General features: G+C 37.7%; 2 protein-coding genes across 3 annotated transcripts; one reads left to right on the forward strand and one right to left on the reverse strand.

Moving 5' to 3' along the window:
- Window positions 1–41: 41 nt before the first annotated feature.
- Window positions 42–12434, reverse strand: LOC137942165 (uncharacterized). Of its 2 annotated transcripts, none has more exons than XM_068787857.1 (9): window positions 11895–12434; window positions 7372–7798; window positions 7088–7169; window positions 6840–6915; window positions 6002–6085; window positions 3328–3464; window positions 2928–3180; window positions 1238–1301; window positions 42–1083 (listed from the first exon to the last, which is right to left on the reverse strand). In XM_068787857.1, the coding sequence occupies exons 1-9, from the start codon at window positions 12171–12173 to the stop codon at window positions 431–433; spliced, it is 2055 nt and encodes a 684-aa protein (XP_068643958.1). In that variant the 5' UTR covers window positions 12174–12434; the 3' UTR covers window positions 42–430. The 2 variants fall into 2 exon arrangements, with proteins under 2 accessions (XP_068643958.1, XP_068643959.1); XM_068787858.1 differs by lacking the exon at window positions 11895–12434 and adding an exon at window positions 8984–9135.
- Window positions 12435–13209: 775 nt separating this feature from the next.
- On the forward strand, window positions 13210–20591 carry LOC137941275 (phosphoenolpyruvate carboxylase 4-like). Its single transcript, XM_068786608.1, has 20 exons — window positions 13210–13494; window positions 14330–14493; window positions 14752–14866; window positions 14984–15061; window positions 15427–15495; window positions 15586–15664; window positions 16001–16077; window positions 16163–16258; window positions 16415–16556; window positions 16783–16896; window positions 17058–17131; window positions 17208–17531; window positions 17650–17775; window positions 17856–17957; window positions 18037–18183; window positions 18615–18713; window positions 18809–18897; window positions 18992–19118; window positions 19212–19418; window positions 19545–20591. The coding sequence occupies exons 1-20, from the start codon at window positions 13339–13341 to the stop codon at window positions 20367–20369; spliced, it is 3210 nt and encodes a 1069-aa protein (XP_068642709.1). The 5' UTR covers window positions 13210–13338; the 3' UTR covers window positions 20370–20591.
- Window positions 20592–20759: the final 168 nt, after the last annotated feature.

A 20759-nucleotide genomic window follows, 5' to 3' on the forward strand; every position in this document is an offset into this window, starting at 1 on the left:
CAAAAACTAAACAACATTGTCAATCAGACGTTGAAATCGCATTTGACAACAATCTTTGATTCTCATCGAGGAATAGTCCGGAAAAGCCTAACTGCATTTGTAGAAAATGTAGTTGACAGTGAACCATAAAGCTTCTAAAGAGAATAGAGACAGAATGAAAGTAAAGGGATTCGCTAGAGCCACTAGTTATGTCAGAGCACAACAGTTACTATACACAGCAAGGCAGCCTCCCCTGCTTACTCTGAATATCAGAACACTAGGAAAAAACAGACTGACCTTGAATGCTCCTAAAGTCACTGGGTAAAACCCGTGAGAACCTCATTTACATACAAGGCCATCAAGCTGACCAATAGCTAACAAAGGTTAAATTGGCACAGAGTGACAACCCAGTTAACAACACCAGCAAGATCTTGCTAGCTTTAAACTCCATTCACCTCCTGTAATGATGACGATGCTCATGCCTGTCTCTTCTAGATGATGATGAGTCAGAGCTTGAGTTATGCTTACTCTCAGTAGTCCACCTATCAAAATCCTGAGGTGGATACTTGGCGAAGTTTGAGGATGAGTATGGTGAAGAATAAAAGGAATTACCCTGACCAGTTGGACTTTCTAGGGCCGAAGGACTCCTCCAACCTCTATCAGATCCACTCCTCCCTAAAGCTGGATCTCTTAATATTGGATTACTTCTTGAATTCTTGAAATCGCTTGAGCCAACAGAATCATAGGCCCCATACCTTGGCCCATAACCAAACTCAGATCGATCCACTCCAGGTGGACCCTCATCTCTGCAATCTCTGGACCATCTCTGTTCAGAGTATGGGCTTCTACTCACTTCTGTTGAATGATTTGACCTTGGATATGGTCGAGATCTATAGGAATCCGAAGTAGAAGGGTAAGGTGCCCACAGCCGTTCGTTTGCATTCTTGGGGATTGGTGCGTTCACACCTGGAAAAGCAACAGTCATTTTCTTCGCCTGGCATACCGGCTCAGCTGTTTCTAGAATTTCCCCATCTTCACAATCATTTTTAGGTTCATCATCACCATATATGGTAATTCCGGAGGGCTCATCCTCGACCTCTGAATCTAACAAGCAAAAATAAACATGTTTATAAGAAAGCTTTTTGTGGCTAAAGTAAGATGACAATCACGAGGTCACAAGCAATAATCTTTAATCAGAGTACTATTTCAAATTAAAATATTAAGGACAATGAGTAACTAACAACGTTCATCAACTAACCTAGATATCCAGGCGGGTAACCAATTTGACGCATTCGATTCACCCAAGGGGGTGGATCAAGTTCCTGCATGACCACATTAGAAAGAGTATTACAATAGTGCAATAAAAGGTTACTGTAAAACATCAATTGCATTATTACTCCAACGGAAATGTTAAGATTCAGGTCCAAGCTTGGGTAAATGAGCTGGTTTGCTTGAGAGACTAAAAGCTCGTGTAAAACCTTTGTTACATATCACGACTTCATAACTTATCAGAATAAACATACATAGTACCATGCAAGTTGCTAATTGTTCTTTGCAAACATAGTACCATGCGAGTTGCTAATTGTTCTTAGCCAAGGCTTGGGACTTTTACAGGGCCCATCATCAAAACTTCCAAAGTCAGATGGAAACCATCAAAGATCTATAATGTACCAAGTGATGCTTCTCAATTTGGACTCCAACAACCCATCCCTCAAATAGATCCAGAAAGAAGCAAAATTACCTTATTTTTCTGTTTATAATAATGAGAAGGTGGATTCCCTTAAAAGAACTCCCGGAGGAGGAAATAGTAAATGAAGAAAAAGTACAAGATGGAAAAAAAAAAACAAAGCAAGACCCCACAATGAATGGTGCCAAGGCAAGATCAGAGTAGGATTTAGGTTCCTAGAGTGAGGTGCCACCGGGAAAACCCTTTCCTACCCAACATGTAAACAATGCTGTTGGCACTTCTTGGCATGTGCTGCGAAGATCATCTGTGTCTTTACAGCAATGACAATAACTAATGATGATGGGCATTTTCGGTTATTTTTAGTGAAAAATAACTACACTAATAGGATCAGTTCCATTATTGGATGGACCATTTCTTCCTAGATCTACTGGTTGGGAAAATTAGACAACAAATTTAACAACCAATTAGCTTTCCAAAGAAAACAACATTAAACAACCAGTTCACATGCACCATCCATCAGCAGATAATTCATATTGTGCGAAATTTCCACAATTTTGTTTTATTATTGAATAGTTTTTAGTATCAGAATAGCTGCCAGAGTTGCAATTCAATAGGTCAGTTCCACTTAATTTTCTTCAATCATCTCTAACTTCCAACAGACTCTATTGGAACAATAGAAAAGTAGGTATTGTTAAAAGACACCCACAAGTGTAACGACGCATGGCTAGTAAATAAGGAGAACTTTTATAGAGATGACATAAAATTGTAATATGCAAGCTGGTGTAGTCCTCTTATATCTTTTTCTTTTTTAAGCATGTAACCCTAAGGGCATTGTAGTCATCGTAAACACCTTCACGCAAATATAAATATAGCCTCAAGGCATGGGAAGAATATTCAAGCCTCTTTCTCTTGGTTCAAATTCGTCCTTACACCTCTCTTTTTTTTCCTCTTCTCTCCTCTCTCACAAGAGTTAGAGTTCCTCTCTTCTCTCCTTTGTTAGAGATCTCTTGTGTTTTTGTGTTGGCCCTAGAAATCAACAGGTATGTTTAGGTTTGGTGATTCATAATCTGGATTGGGTATTCAAAACATGTGTGCCACGACCCAAAGAAAAGGAATGATCAGCAAATGAGAAGTCCAACTTCGTAATACAACACAATAGTTCTAATCAGCTTATTTAATAAAAATCACATATATAAATAGAGAGTAATAGAAAGACATTAACAAGAAAATTAAATAGTACCAAATATGCAAATATGCTTACCCCAATTCCTAAACACTGCCTTGTTTCAGCACCAAGGACCCCAGGCTTCAGACCATCAAATTTACCACCAGGTGAATTTTGATAGTATCTTGTTGGGCAACGAGGACCAAGTGTCGGGTTTCGCTTCAAATTATGTTGTTTACGGGCATTATTGACAGTAACATTATCACGAGGTTTTGGACATTCCTTTAATGAGTGAGTGTAAGAACCACAATTGAAACAACGAGAGGATTCAACCACTTCAATCCCCTTACTGTACATAAGGTATGCCATAGTTAGAGAAAGAATGCAAGCATTAAAACTATCAACCAGATTTTATAACTCAATAGTATAATAGCAATATAAGAAATAAGGAAAACCATTACGTTTGAGACCATGTAAGAAAGTAGATAGCATGTACCTGTCAAGTTGAGTAGAACCATCACCTGAAGTCAAACCCAATGCATGTCCACGATCATATTGAGGGACAGAGGCACTATCCAGAGGAGCAATTTCTGTGCTTTCATCTGGTCTCGCTTGTTTATCAACCCAGAATGACTACATGTGAAAGAAAATATGTCATTCTAGAATAGAGCAAGATATAAAAGCAAACACGAGGCATCAGATAACACCAGGAAACAGAAATAAGATAGACCATGGCAAGATTATCTTCAAGATCAAGACTCAAAATTCTGTGCAAAAACAGTGGACCACAGAATTATTAAGGTTGTGTAGTACAACTGTTGAAGACATTCTATAAGATGCAATCCCAAATTAATTAAGGAGCATGAGGTGGGGTATGAAATGTTAAAAGGAAAATATGTGAAACATGAATAGTTTTAAGAACTTGAAGAACCTGAAAAGATGAGCTTTTAAAAAGTAAAGCCTACAAGATCTTGTCATTTTGCTAAGAAGGCGACTTTTCAAACATGAGATATTTAGATCTTATATCTTCATAGGCTAAGAAGCGCATATTGTCTTTAATGGGAAGCTTATTTATGTCTTTATTTATGTTTTTTAATTCTTTGCTGATAGGTGCATTTGTTTTTGCATTAGTTATTAAGTTAAAAGAGGCATCTACGTAATTTTAGAGGGGTGCTTAAGTGATGGGCAAAGATGACATTTTGAAGGGATCAAGAGCTTGTTGGGTTTAATATCCTAATATTGAACCTAATCCACACTTACTGTTACGAATTTTAAATCAAGTTATTTTCCTCTCCAATCTCAATTCTTTTTTAGCTTAAATCAGATTAACAAATCCAATGACAGAATAGCAGCAATTCTTTTTAGGTTGAAGTGCAAACTTTGGTCTTTATGGTGTGTTTTTGTTCCACTTTGACATCAGTATACTTCACATTCTCCAAAAGCCTTGATTCCAATCTGATCCTTAAGTGAGACCTTTACATCAGCTAACAACTCTTGGTTAATGATGATTCCAAGGAGGTATGTCATGGTTTTTTCGAACTTTTACAGGTCAGATAGACCAATGGAGCAAGAAAATACTGTATCCTTTTAAGGTTCTGTGAAATATTTCTAGAGAAATAGGGTAGGGAGAGAGAAGAAGAGGCAGCTTTTGGAGAAGTCGGCAGTTCTTGATTAGGGCGAGGCACGAGCCCCCCTCATCCATTTTATTAGCTTAAGTGAGTTATAGAGGAAAAAACTCCTCTACTCCTAACATTTACACCTTATATCTCCATATGTGCAAGTCTATATATTATGAAATTGGACCATAGACATTTCTAAACTTCCTTAAACTAATGACACTCTTCTAGATATAATCGGGATATTTTGAAATGACTAAAATACCCTTCCATTACATTTAACAGGTTCCAACTCTATTAATTTGAATTCAGGCTAGGGGATCAAGAAAAATTCTTTATAGCAGGTTCAAAGTGCATTAATTCTTGAACCAAAGTGTTTCACACTCGTACCTTAAGTAACCACAGGATGGTTCAACAGAGCAATGCACCAAATTTAAGGTCTGCAGGACTATTTAGAAATTATACATAAGAAGTACGCATTTCCCCAAATAATTCGTCATAGAATTTTTTTATTCTAATGGCATGCTGAAACAAAAGGTATCAAAGTTCATAGCAAGAACAGGCATATGGCAATACATCAGTGGATTTAGCAAGAATAGGCATATGGCAATACAGTAGTGGATTTGAGCCACAGACTGAAAGTCCTCAACTGCTTGAACCATCAACTTAACAACCCTGTGACCAATTCTACCAGACAAGCACAACAAAACTGTTCATTACAGCCCCTGAAGACCGATGGATGCCTGGAAACATCTGGTGAAACAATTATCTGAATAGAGTATGACCCAGTATGTTCCACCAACATCAGCATGTAAAATACATGCACCACTGCAATAGAGACTGGGAACCCATGTTAAGGAATTCTATTGTTATGGTAAGCAAATAAATGTAGAAAAGTCATACCTAACCTTGCCTTGTATAAAAGTCATAACTGGAACATAACCAAATAACATGATGTTGCTATCAGGCAATGAACAAAGACCAAATACAGACAACAAAGGTTCAGGAGAAAAAAAAAGAGACATCACCAATGGACACTCTGCTTATTATCAGCTACAGCTTCACAAATGCAACACTCCTCAGTGACCAATGAATTGAAAGATATATTATCTCTCCATAGACTTAATATATCTGTAGAAATGTTATAAATACTAAATCACAATTTTTTATTTAATCTCACACATAAATAACAAAAGCAGGACAGCTACAACATTTTATTTTTTTTGAGAAATGGCGATTGATATTAAAGCCCAATGGCAAAAGGAATACAAGCTAAAGAGGTGGGCACCGAACAAAGGGTGATTGAAAAGAAAACCGCTCTTTATCTAAAGTATCAGCATACAATTGGCTGACATAGGAATATGAATCCAATTCCAAACAAAATTAACAGCAGCAGCAACACTTTAAAGAAAATCAGAACCTCAAAAAGCAGTTGGAAATGCTCAGACATGTAAAGCAGTAGTAGAAGATACAATAATAAATGAGACAAGGCCATCATTTGACAGCTTAGATGAAGGTGATAAAAAAAATATAGAACATCAGGAAAAAACACACCACTGTATTAGACTTCTCCAAACCAACATGAATTGCAGGAAAGTATGTCTCTTCCCCAGAATCCAAGGCTTCACTTGAAGATCCCTGCATACACATAACAAATTAACAAATGATATTGCAATTAATGTCACTGTTTTTTACATAATAAAGCTATAAGAGGAAAATGCATTTTATCCAATTGAAGAGACTGCCAATGCTCGTCTTCTAAAAATAACTGTCAGACAGAGAAAAATTGTACGGTCCAAGAATTAAAGTTCAAGTAGAAGTCTATTCTATTTATAAAATGTAATCTTGTCTTCAGATTATTAGATGATAGAAGTCAGAATGTCAATATGTCTTCTATACCAGTTTCTAAGTAAAAGTTTACAATTAGAAAGCCAAAGTATATTAACTTTAAGAGTGCCATTTTTTTCCTGTTTCCAAGTGTTTATGTAATTATTGTACAAAAACTTCTACTAAAAAAGCAAGAACCAAAAAACCCACATCCTTTTACTTGGCAGAAAACACACTGAGCTTGGGAAAAAAAAAACTAAATCAAATGTCTTATTCAGACTCATATACGGTTTTGCCTTTTTTCATTTGAACAGTAGAATCTACTAGAACTAGATCAAACATTTCTTTTTTTTAAATGAGAACTTGATCAAACATATAGAGCCAAAACTGTCTTGGCTAAAAACAACTTAAATCATATGTATTTCATACCATTTGGAGCACATCCAGGAGAAAAAATTTATAGAAAGGCTTCTCCCAAAAAAATAATAAAGAACGTGTTTTCAGAGAAGTTGAAAACTTTTCTACATCTGATAAGCATTGGATCTTTATGAAGAGTAAAAATTACAGTGGACATGGAACCATAAAGAGCATGCCACTGAGACCACCGCTGCATTAGTTCCTCAAGCTTCTTTTTACTATTTCTGGAAAAAAACAAAACAAAATTAGCTATCTACCTAAGAGTTACACTTAAATGAGTGGAATATCAAAATAAAAATTTGGTACAGTATATTTTGCTAGTTATGTGTGATGCAGCAGGAAGGCAGTTCCAAATATGTCATGAATATTTTTAGAGATGGAAAGTTTTCTGCTCACTTTGATAAGGAGCTATAAATGACACAAACAGATGGTTGCAGGTCAAATCTAGTCGTTCGAGCTCTCTTTCTACCTGATATATCTAGAACGAGAAATTAGGGAAACAACAGCTGCAAATATTCTTAAAAGGAGCAGTCAAGTGAAGACTGATTTTATGAGTTAGAAAACTGATTGTAATAAAATACCATCATCCTAGTATACAGCATGCCAATATCTGGAATATTACCCCCAAAACAAAATTCAGCTCAAACCAGTATGCACTTTCAATGCCAAAATTAGGATACAGGTTTCAACAAGCTGGCTTCTAACATTGTCATTGTCCAGAGTTGTCAAAGAACTATTTTGTACAGCTTTTATTGCATCAATCTTCTCAATGATTTCAACTGATTCTACCACGTCAAGATTCTCTCGAAGAACTGACTTTTCCTGAACCACATCTTTGTCCTGTTCAATTCTCTGAAAGTTAGGGCCATTTTCAGTTCCACCACGACCCTGAGGTTGCCCCAAGTTCTCAATGATGGAGATGTCCTCTGAAGTATTAGGTTGACCATTAATTTCAACCGGCTCAGAGTTGGAACTAAACGGTGAATCACTTTTTTCAACCATATCCAAAGCTTCGACTGTGTCAAGGTCAATGAAATCCACAGTCCCCATCTTTATATCAAAAGAAAATTTGTTCAATCTTTTACAACCAATCTTGAACTGAGAAACCTGTCCAGATATGGTAATAAGGAGATCAGCAAGTTTAGAGCTCACAACCAATTACCTTCTAAAGACAACACCGCACAGGGAATCACCAAAAAAAAAAAAAAAAAAGGATAGTCTGATAGATTTCTAATGAAAAAATAATTCTCTACAGAAAAATGCTGCAGATGTTTTAGGGAAACAATTAGTAGAAGCAAAAATTACTAAAAGCAATAATAAAGGAGCATTCAGATGTCAGAAATACTCATAAATAAGTAATTGGAAATAACCTATCTTTGGCAGCTTTGCTGAAGTTTCACATGACTAAATTTATTACTCTGGCAGTTAAAAATTAACTGTCTGTCCCAAGTCTAAAAACACAAAGAAGAAGAAGAGTTAAGAAGACGAAGAAGAATATTGGCACATGACATTTCACATAGTCATTGAAGGATTTAGGGTTTGTGTGCTTTATTTGTTCCAAAACCTGATGCTGAGTACCTCTGAATCTAGCAGGGAAGTTTTGTTCCTTGTTGGAGTTCCACTAGATTGACAAAACATCTCAGATTTTCCATTTTCTACTTTGCAAACATAAAGCTTCTCGGACTTATTAACTTTGAGAAGAAGAAAGGTGGAATGAAGTGGAATCTCGTAATCTAAGATTGTTATACAACTAAAAAATCAATTGCTTTACATTTTAAAAGATAAGAATCTAGGATTTCTTCATTACCAGTAGCTCGTTACCGGTCTATTAATTCAATTACACTACTTTTTTCTTTCGTGTCGAGTTTGACCACAGGAGGCTGCTTTCCCTACCAGATAATATGTTTAAAGAATTGGTGTCTCTGCACTTTTATCATATTTCGCTTTTAAACACAACCATCACCTAGTCCAAACTGAAACTCCATAAAAAGAGGCTGAGATTTTTATCATAATCAGAACAGTGAATTACGACAGCCTTTGAATTTTTATCCGGTTCAGAGAAAATAAACACAAAATTTTCCGCCAAGACTATAACGCAGTTTCTAAAGTCTGTGGCAATTTCAAAATCACAGCCGAGAAGCAAAACCTAGGTATTCGCAGTCTTTCACTCACAAGGCACACAATAAGTTCTGAATTTTTCCATTTGTGGGATGACGAGAACAAATAACGAATTGAACGAGGAAAAGAACAATATAGTTAAACAATGAATTCAGACTTCGAATTGCAACTTACCTAAAGAGTGAAGTCCGGACGTTCTGGAGCAGACAAAGTGCTGCTCTCCTACCTCCAGAATCCGGAATGGAAAAATAATCGGATCTTGGATCCCTTTAGTATTATTATCTTCCGAGTTCCCTGCCCTTGGCAACTCGCAATTTGTATTTGTAAATGAGTAAAACTGCCTACGCAGCCCTCAGTTTTAGCTGATTTCCGAGTAGCCTCTTATCCTAAATTTAAAAGCCGTCTACGGTCTTTCTGCTATATTTGGTATTTCTGAATAAAGAAAATTTAAATATGACTAATGCAATTATTAGATTATTATTAACTTGAATAATTTAAATTTTGAAATTTATTTTTAAAATAAACTAAAATTTCTAATTTAATAATTTATTACTTGGAATTGCCAAAGAAACTTTAATTTAATTTAAAATAAATGGTAATATTTTTTTATTTCTTTCCCCTATTTCGTTTTTGTGTTTGGAGTTTCATTCCAATTTTGAAATAACTAAATTGATATTCTTAATATATTAAATTGAAACTCCACAAAAACAGTTAGAATTTCTAAAAAAAAATTGCAAAAAAGTAAAAAAAAAGTAATGAAATTACTAATAACCCCCCTTAGCGGCTATATATTCCACATCGGTGATGCTCCTCTCAATCGCTTTATGTCGCTTGGCCAGCATGTCTTCTTACTTCCCTTAGAAGGGTCTATAGGGATACCACAAAAAAAAAAAAGGAAGAGAAAGTGATTTTCTGTTATCTAGCAATTATGGAAAGAAAAGAAAAAGAGTGGAAAAATGTAGTTTCTCTATTAATTATAATGTTTTCCATCTTCAAATGATGGATTATAAAAGAAATAGAAAGGGGCAGAGAAATTTTTTTCGGGCTCTCTAAAACAGTTTGCACTAGTTTCTTTTAGACGGACATTCTAGTCCGCAACTCTCCTTCCTCCCTCAATGTTAGATTTATGATCTCATGTTATTTATAGTAAACAAACCAAATTAAGAGATAAGAAGGTTGAGAGAGAGAGAGAGAGAATGAGAGACGAACGAATGGAAGCAGAAGGAGAGAGACATTAGGTAAAGGGAAGGAGGATTAGGTTAAGTGACGTCCTAATACTCCCCCTCGACATGTATTTATAATATTGAACATCTTATAAATTACTTTAATACCCTTTACCCTAAGAAGGAAGAAAGTGACAAAAAATAAAAATATTTTACATCATTACCACTATACTCGAGTTACTTATTTCAACACTCTCCCTCAAACTGGGGAAGATAAAACATCATAAATACCTAGTTTGGCGCATATTGTAGTCTGTAACTTGGATGTGACCATTTTTGTAAGTATGTCTGTCGCCTGTCCTTAAGTCGAAATATGACTGAGTGATATAATGCCAGTTTGCAACTTTTCTCGTATGCAATGACAGTTTACCTCAATATGTTTTGTTCTCTCATGGAAGACTGAATTTAAAGCAATGTGGGTGGCTGCCTGGTTGTCACAATGTAGTTCCATAAGAATCCTAATTTAGTAAAGAGGGATTGGATTTATAGAAGCTAACTAACTGCATGGGTCATAGCTCTGTATTTTACTTCAATATCAGACCTTGCAACCACATTCTAATTTTTACTCCTCAATGTCACCAAGTTTTCTCCTACTAAAGTGCAATACCCAAAAACGGACTTCCTAACATCCGATGATCTAACCTAACTTGCATCCACAAAACCTTCGATGTTGAGTGACCGTGACGTTTATATAGAAATCCATTGCCTAGAGCTCCTTTTAAATATCAGAGGATCCTCTCTAGAGCTTGCTAATGAATAAGTTGTGGTTTGTGTATACTCTAACTAACCACACTTATGACATATGATATATCTGGTTTGGTCATTGTATGGTAAATAAGTTTTTCTACAAGTCTCTGAAATGTACCCACATCAACAACTTCACTAGAACTTGTACACAACTTTGTGTTAGTATCCATCGGAGTATCTATCGGTCCACATCCCATCATCTTTGTGTCTTCTATTAGATCAATAACATATTTTCTCTGAGATAAGGCAAATCTCATGATTATACTACCTCAATACCCAAAAAATATTATAGAAGTCCAAGGTTTTTTGTTTTGAATTCCTTTTGACTTTTCTTATACTATCTGCAACACCGCCAATCAAGACAATATCATGCACATAAATTGCCAATAATACACTTCTCTTTAAGGTATTTTTTATAAATACGAAATGATCTATTGAGCACTTGTTGAATCCAAAATGCAACATTGTTTGGCTAGATTTGTAAAACCAAGCCCGAGGAGACTATTTTAAACCATATAAAATTTTTCTCAATCTGTGTACCGATTCCCCCTCAACCACAAAACCAGGTGGTTATGCATATAGATCTCCTCCTTAATATCACCATTTTAAAAAATCACATTGAGTTGATATATTGGCCAAGAAGAATTTGCAGCAAGTGATAATATGATTCGTACAAAATTTAAATTGGCTAATGGGGAGAAAGTTTCCTCATAATTGACTCCATTGCACTAAGTGTATCCCTTTGCTATTAGACGGGCTACGAAACCATCTGGATTGTGCTTAATAGTAAAAACCCATTTATAGTCCACGGGTTTATTTCCAGAAAGAAGTAGAACCAAGGTCCATGTTTGATTTTCATATAAAGCATTCATTTCCTCTTCCATTGTTGCCTTCCATCCTATATGTTTCAGAACCTCCTGATACGACTGTGAAATAAATACAAAATAGATAGATGAAAGAAATTAACAACAAGAAGAAGACAAACAATGGTGAAAAATAAATTTTGATATAAGATAAGAAGCAGAGGGCCAAGTAGAAGTCCTAGGTTCTTTAAGAAGAGTTATGAGCCTAGTATCAAATGGTGGACCAAATATAAGACAGGAAAATGGACTTACCTCGGAAGCATTCGTAAACTCTCCCACTTCATCGTTACCTCCTTCGCCGATATTCTTTTCATACCACCAGCTCTTCCCTCTGGAGAAGAAAAAAAAAAACACTCCTTCGCAACACCGTTCCCTAAAACCCTCCGTTATTCTTCTTTTCGTAGTCTTCAAACTTCCCATCGACGACGCATCCCTCACCACCAACCAGCTTTTGTCGTTATCCTCTCCCATCGTCGCACCAGGCCTGAAGTCTGCCCATTGCACCTCCGTAACTACACCTCTCATCCACATGCTCTTTCTCTCCCCGTTGGGTCATGACGGTGTCTTAGCCTCTGAATGCTGAGTTTTACCCGCAACCACCACTCTCAAGCCCCGACGGGTCTCGCCAGTGCTACGTGACTTTCCTCCACCCCTACGCAGCAAATCCTCACACCGGTGCCTCGCCACCTCGCCCTCTCCCATCGTCGTCCCTAGTCCGACTCCTCCGCTGTCGCCCGATGCCGCACACATGTGCTGTACCAATGGCCATCGCCATTGCTCTCGACGGGTCCCCTTCCCCCTCAATTTGTATATTTTGTAATGAAAGAGACAATTGAGCCGGGGAGGAGGGGGAGGGGTGTCATAACCCCACATAGACGATTAGGGGAAAAGTGCTCCACCATTTCCATTGTCCTAGTCACTAAAAATACTAAGTATCCTGCCAAAAGTTTCACATGGTGGAGAAGAGGGCAATGACCAAAAAGGCCCTCCTCTCCTTAAGTTGATGATTGAACAAAACTTTTTCCCTAAAATAATATCATTATGATATTAATAGTGAGAAAGATATTTACACGTTATATAATCACTTTTGTGTTCTTATACGATACGACAAAATACACGTAATGTGACAAAAATAGACATAAGCGAACGGAATCGGGAATGTCGAATCTCGAGAGAATCTTGAGACCTCTGTCGTAAATAGAGAACAAGAAGAGGTGAAGTGGGACAGGGTAGAAACGGGGAGAACCGGAACGATTATTTCGGATTCGGGTTCAGTAAATCCGATCCGACTTGTGCCCTATCTCCTGAGGCCGCGATTTACGAACTAAGGAGCAAACGACCGGCTGAGACTCCGCGGGAATGGCCGCGTGTACATCTCCTCGCGGTCAATGGCACCGCTGACACCCAGAAAATTTCGCCTCCCGTACAGGATGGCCCACCATCAGGAGTGTCGTTCCGCTTTCTCTGTCTTCCTCTGGATGGACGTGGACGGCCGAAGAGGAAACAATACGAAAGGATCACCGGTGGCCAGTCCCGTGAGTCTCATGCGTGTGGAAGAAACTCGACTTGTCTTCATAACTTCAAATAAACAAAAAAACAAAAAGCCGAGCGAAAAGCCGAGCTTTCGTTCTCTCTCTCTCTCTCTCTCTTCCCCCTGTTCTGAGTTTTCGCTCAGCCTGTCTTCGCCCCTGTAAAAATGACTGATACAACAGATGATATAGCAGAGGAGATCTCCTTCCAGTCCTTTGAAGATGACTGCAAGTTGCTTCAGAATCTGCTTAACGATATCCTCAACCGGGAGGTTGTCCATGAGATCACGGAGAAGATCGAAAGGCTCCGGATCCTTGCGCAGGTTACTTCTATTTCTTCACGTGTCTTGTTTAATACTTTCATGCACCTCCTTGATTCCCTGTTATCATCCGTTTACTCACTTACATGATGATCGTCTTTCACTTCTCCGGAAAATGTTTCACTCTTTTTCATTTCTCTGTTTTTTACTCTTTACTTTTTTCTGCTTTTTGCTGTGTAGATTTTCTGAACATGCGTTTATTTCTATTTCCAGTGGTTCAGTATATACACTTACGTTGTTGCTTTAACTTTCATTTGAGGTGCTTTGAGGAACTCTCTTCCATCACTTCAACTTTGTTGTGGCTGTTCTCCGTTTCAGTGGATGCTAGTTATCTTTGGTCATCTATTTCATTTAGATTCCATGACGATTTTTTATTCTCTTTCTATAATTTGCGTTTATTTTTAATGTTCTGTTGAGATTCCTTGTTCGGGTTCGTGATTGTCTTTTGCTGTCGTTCAATGAATATATCAATTTGATCGAGTCATCTTGATGATGAGCCCCATTGTCACACGAATTCTCCTTGTTACGCTGGGTCTCTCTGCTAATCGGCTTTTTGGGCTTTTATGCAACTTTTTGAGTTGTTAATTTAGATAAACTGGGTATTTGCATGGAAGGTTCACATTCTTCACCCTGTGAAACTTATGGTATAGAACAGTGCCCTATTATCTTCATCATCTGGGGCTAATCAAGCTAGAAGAAAACTTATTTACTTTGAAATGATGTTTGGTTTTGGATATCTAGTTGCTTTCTATCCTTCTCTGTGTCCTCTTCTTCTTCTTCTTTTTTTTTTTCCTCCAATGTGTATTTATATGCTGTCTTGGGTGTCTAATGTCTATAGAGTGCCAATTCCATGCGGGCTGCTGGAATTGTGGACACAGCTGAGATGCTCGAGAAGCAGATGGCATCAGAGATATCAAAAATAACTCTTGAACAAGCCTTGACACTGGCACGTGCCTTCAGCCATTACCTCAACCTTATGGGTACTGCAGAGACATTTCACAGGTAATTTAAATGTTCAGCCCTTGGATATCTTGTACAAAGTTTTTTCACTAAGGTTAATCAGGCGTTCTTTTTTATGAGTTTTTCAATGCATATTTTGAATGCAGAAATATAACCAAACAATTTTTTTTTCCTGGATGCGGCAGAAATTTTGTATGTCTTTTCTTTATAGTTATTGGAAAATACCTTTTGCCAGGTTTATTTGTGATTTTTTTATGATTGTTTCGAAGGCTGGATTCAAATTCGTAACTTTTAATGTAGGGTTCGTAAATCTCGTGCCGCAGCCCATTTATCAAAGTCTTGTGATGACATATTTGAGAAACTGATACAAAGTGGAGTTCCACCACAAGACTTATATGACACTGTTTGTAAGCAGGTTGGAGTTTAACTTAGTTTTGTCTCTATGTTTATCTGTTTATCTTTATAGAGGAAGGTAAATGAAGTTGTACTGATGCTGTTTTCTATTTTTCCCTTTTATTATTCTGATGTACAGGAGGTTGAGATTGTCCTAACTGCACACCCTACACAAATAAACAGACGTACCCTGCAGTATAAGCACATAAGAATTGCTGTAAGTTTATCTCTTTTTTTAATTTTTAATTTATTAATTCAGAGAAAAACAGAAACAAACAAAAATCAGCTGAATGGGCCAGCTGCCTTTGGTCAATTTTCTTTTTTTTGTTCTTTTTTGTTTCTATGACATGTTTCCTTTGACTGCCTTTGCACAAATTTCTTCTCTTCAATATGGTCAAGCTGTACTCAAGCTTGGAGTCAAAAGAAATGCTTTTTGGTATTCTATTTAATCTTTGATATTTGTTGATATAGTTCCATTTGGGAGCTTCCTTCATAACGAATCCTCTTTTCTCACTGTTTCAAAATAGATGCTCTAGATTACATTTCATGTTAATAGCAAGTCTCTAATGCTCACCTTTACAGCATCTTCTCGAGTTCAATGATCGTCCTGATCTAACACATGAAGATAGAGAGAAGCTGATTGAAGATCTGGTACTGCTCTGTGACAAATAATGTCTCTCACAAACTCTCCCTCGCGTTTATTTTTTTCATGGAACCTGGTGTTAATTTTTGTTTTGGTAGGTGAGAGAGATAACAGCAGTCTGGCAGACAGATGAATTAAGACGCCGTAAGCCTACTCCAGTTGATGAAGCTCGGGCTGGTAAATTAACATCAACTAAAATCATTTTTATGGTGATGAGTATGTAATGAGTATGATGTGACTTATTGTACTATTTCTAGCAATTATGATAAGAATTTCCGATATTTTTTCGAAGACTTGGGCCAACTATGTCGGTGTTGGCTAGATTAATCCTTTTACACTATTCTGGTCCATCATCTTCTAACCACTCTGTAATGTAGATTTAATTTCATGCCTTAAGATGAGAAAACAAAAAAATAAAATGGTTCTACATCTGGTTGCCAATCTATTTGATGTAACCTAAACATGTGATCAGCACAGAGTAAACCAATTAGTGATAGATGTGTCCTCCTTTAGGGTTGCATATTGTGGAGCAGTCCCTCTGGAAAGCTGTGCCTCATTATTTACGTCGTGTAAGCACTGCTCTTAAAAAGGTCAGTTTTATCACATATTTGGCTTTAATAATACCATGTGGTATTTTGTCTAGTTGCTGTTTGAATTCTTTTTACTCCCCTTCAGCATACAGGACATCCACTTCCATTGACTTCGACTCCAATAAGGTTTGGCTCTTGGATGGGAGGTGACAGAGATGGAAACCCAAATGTAACTGCAAAAGTAAGGTCACGTCTCTTTCTTGTTGCTTTCTTTGACAAGTGAAAATTTCTCTCTTTCTGTCTCTGTCGCTCTCTCTCTCTCTCACTCGAACCTGTCTTTTCTTATTTGAGGATATGAACCCATCTTAAGGACTGAGGTTCATGTTTGTTTATCTAGGTCACAAGGGATGTATCTCTTTTGTCAAGGTGGATGGCAATTGATCTTTTTACCCGAGAGGTTGACAATCTCAGATTTGAACTTTCCATGAGTAGATGCAGTGGTCGGTTGGAGAGACTTGCACATGAAATCCTAGAGAAAGGTGTGGATATTGAGGGTTTTTTTATTCCATATGTTGAGCCAGTGCTAGCCCCTTAAATGTGTTTGTCATTTAAGGCGATTTATGAATTGTCAATGTAAAATGAATTGATGAAACTGGATTGTTTGTCCATTTCTGTGCCTGAAGTAATAAAAAAGCTTGACTAGTTAGATGATAATATTTTGAATTATATCCAGGTAATCTAACTATTATTCATGTGTCTCTACAGAAAATGAGTCTGATGACCGGCATGAGAGTTGGAGTAATATAAAGCCCTACATTCAACAAACTTCAACTTTGCCATCTCAACTTCCTGCCGGTGCAGATTTACCCTCATGCACAGGTTTGTTTATGCAAGAAAAAAAAAGTGTATTATACTGATGAGAGAAGTTAAAAGGGATGTTGTATATTTCCGTGGTGCATACTTCTGTTGTATAACATACTTACAGCACTGCTTTAGGCCAACTTTGCCAGGTAATTTGTTTGGTTTTATTTGTTATGTAGAATTTGAGGGTGGTGATACAAAATGTCCCATTTTACAGTTTCCTGGATCTGATTACATGGCACTTAATCATCAGGTAATGTGTGGAAAAAAGAGTGGTTTATGTTCTCAAGTCTTTGTATTATATTTATATTATCTGGATGTTCATGCAGAATGCCAGGGGCTCAGCAGATGCCGATTTCTCATCACAACTTTCTGCTCAAAATGGTCAAAAAAAATTGGGAAATGGAAATATTGCCATGGGAAGCATGTCCTTCAATGTTTTACCTCCAAATTCTTCTCAGCCATCTGCCCCAACTTCAGCAAGTTTTAATCGATGTAGTTCATTTACCTCCTCCCAGCTCCTTGCTAAAAGAAAATTATTTGCAGAATCTCAAGTAGGAAAGTCTAGCTTTCATAAACTCCTGGAGCCGAGCCTGCCTGAGCGACCTGGCATTGCTCCTTACAGAGTTGTTCTTGGTAATGTAAAAGACAAGGTCTCTCTCTCTCTCTCTCTCTGTTGTAAGAAGAAAGTCAGAGGTAGAATTTATTGGTATATTGACTTAGTATTTTGAATGCTAGGTACAATATTTACACTCGTTTCTGATTATGTAGCTTCTGAAGACAAGAAGGCGGCTAGAACTTCTACTCGAAGGTCTTCCCGCAGACCATGATCCTTTGGATTACTATGAAACCTCAGATCAACTTCTGGAACCACTAATTTTGTGCTATGAATCTCTGGTACAAGGATTCTTCCTAGCTTTTTGTATGTGAAACTCACAGGATGGCACTGTATGATGACCATCAATTCTTGTTGGCAGCAATCATGTGGGTCAGGCATCCTTGCTGATGGCCGACTTGCAGACCTGATCCGCAGGGTAGCAACTTTTGGTATGGTACTAATGAAGCTTGATCTGCGTCAGGTGAGTTAGACTTAGATGTCTAATTTTTGGTTAATTACATTTCCTCATGCACACTTTTTTAAGTTTATTTTTTCATCAGGAATCTGGAAGACATGCTGAGACACTGGATGCAATTACAGAATACTTAGATATGGGTGTTTACAGTGAGTGGGATGAAGAAGCAAAACTGGAATTTCTAACCAGAGAACTTAAAAACAAGAGGCCACTAGTTCCTCCAAGCATCGAAGTGAGCTGATCTTGTTGTTACTTGTTTGATCTCAAGTCTTTTAATTACTTAACAGTGTTACTGAATTACTTCAGATGTCTGTTTTCCGAATCTATGAGAATGATTCTTTTGCTGAGAAATTCTTTGTGAAGACATTTTGGTTACTAAATTGATTTACAACACAGTGATGCCAATATAATTATCCTAGTCGTCCAATTTTGTGGATGGTGGAGAACCAATTTCAAAGAGAAGCCACTTCTTTTGCAGCCTGTTGGGTGACTAATTAGGGTTAGGATGTCTTCCTCTGTACCTTGACAATTTAAGGTAGTGCCTGACTGATGCATGAAATTGAAAAACAATCTAGTTGTGCCACAATTCCCATTTTAAAACTGCTGTTCCTCTTAATGTCATGCACATATGTAAAACCTCTTTTTTAACTTGGACCTCTTCAGGTTTCTCCTGATGTGAAAGAGGTCTTAGACACATTCAGAGTTGCTGCTGAGCTAGGGAATGACTCACTTGGAGCATATGTTATTTCTATGGCCTCTAATGTATGTATTAGTTATGTGATACTTTTTTTTTTTTTCCTTGCTTCATTTAAAAATCTTGCAAAGGTAGTGTAATGATGGTTCATTCTCTTTGTCAGGCAAGTGATGTTCTAGCAGTTGAGCTCTTACAGAAAGATGCCCAACTTTCTGTAAGTGGTGAGCTTGGTAGACCATGTCCTGGTGGAACGTAAGACAATATCAACCTGTTAAACACTTGTACATCTCTTTGCTGGTTCATTCATGAATTTTGTTTCAAGGCTGATCAGTTACACTTGGATTAGGTTACGCGTTGTCCCTCTATTTGAAACAGTTAAGGATTTGAGAGAAGCTGGTTCTGTAATCAGAAAGTTGTTGTCTATTGATTGGTACCGGGAACACGTAATAAAAAATCACAATGGTCACCAGGAGGTAATTAGTTTCACTAAATTCAATGTGTTTTTTTTTTTTTTTACTGCTGGTATACATATTTAAAGGTGGCTTACCTTTTAAAACCATGTACAGGTTATGGTTGGTTATTCGGACTCAGGTAAAGATGCTGGCCGGTTCACTGCAGCATGGGAACTGTACAAAGCCCAAGAGAATGTTGTAGCTGCCTGTAATGAGTATGGAATTAAGGTTACACTCTTTCATGGTCGTGGAGGAAGTATTGGTCGTGGTGGTGGGCCAACATATCTTGCTATTCAATCTCAACCACCTGGCTCTGTGATGGTAATTCAGTCTAATACTGTAAAAGACTTCCAGCCAGTAAAGTTCCTCTTTATTAACTTAAGAGCCTTGGCACATGGCTGGATCTCTTTTGCTTTCACCATTTTTTACTTTTTTGTATTTTATTAGGGAACACTACGGTCAACAGAACAAGGAGAGATGGTCCAAGCTAAGTTTGGTCTTCCCCAAACAGCTGTGAGGCAGCTCGAAATCTACACAACAGCTGTGCTTCTTGCAACATTGCGGCCTCCACTTCCTCCAAGAGAAGAAAGATGGCGAAACGTAATGGAAGAGATTTCAAAATTAAGCTGTCATACTTACAGGAGCACAGTCTATGAGAATCCCGAGTTCCTAACCTACTTCCAGGAGGCTACACCGCAAGCTGAGTTGGGCTACCTGAATATTGGAAGCAGACCCACCAGAAGGAAGAACTCGACAGGGATTGGGCATCTCCGGGCCATACCATGGATCTTTGCATGGACTCAAACTCGATTTGTCCTCCCTTCATGGCTGGGAGTGGGAACTGGCCTTGAGGGTGCATGTGAAAAGGGTCATACTGGTGACTTAAGGGCCATGTATAGAGAGTGGCCTTTCTTCCAGTGCACTATAGACTTAATAGAAATGGTTCTTGGAAAAGCCGATGTACACATAACGAAGCACTATGATGAGATGTTAGTGTCAGCGCCCAGGAGACAGCTTGGTGCTGAACTGAGGAAGGAGCTCACGACCACTGAGAAGTATGTCTTGATCGTTAGTGGACATGGAAAACTTTCAGAGAATAACCGTAGTTTACGTAGGCTTATTGAGGGCCGACTTCCATATCTCAACCCACTTAATATGTTACAAGTGGAGATATTACGTAGGTTAAGGCAAGACGAGGACAACGATAGGCTTAGAGATGCGTTGCTTATTACTATTAATGGGATAGCTGCAGGCATGAGAAACACAGGTTGATATGGTTGGAACATTGAGGAGAAGAACTGGGGAGTCTATATGATTGCATTGAACGATGGGTGGAAGTCTTTTCCACTTTAGTGTACGAATATCCATACTGTCGTTTTAAAGGTGGGCCAGTAAACTTTGGAACATTGATTTACTGCTGTGTTTATTTTTCCTTGTGTTTTGTTGACTTGTAAGAGATAAAAGAAGAGTTTACAGGAAATTCCAAATCCTGTCTATTTCCCTTGTCCTGTTTTATTTTCTTCTGAAAGTGGCCAAATTCTACGATTATGAGATAAAAGAGTCGTCCTTCACTGCCTGTGATCAATGGATCTTGAAGAGGTCTTTGTTTCACAAACCCTGTGTACCTTGATTGTGTTTGCTTGTTGGCAACATCTTGTTGTT

This window comes from Aristolochia californica, unplaced genomic scaffold (assembly GCF_029961685.1).
Source record: "Aristolochia californica isolate CCGP_79_NKW_82.1479 unplaced genomic scaffold, dmAriCali1.0.hap1 SCAF_9, whole genome shotgun sequence".
NCBI lineage: Eukaryota > Viridiplantae > Streptophyta > Magnoliopsida > Piperales > Aristolochiaceae > Aristolochia > Aristolochia californica.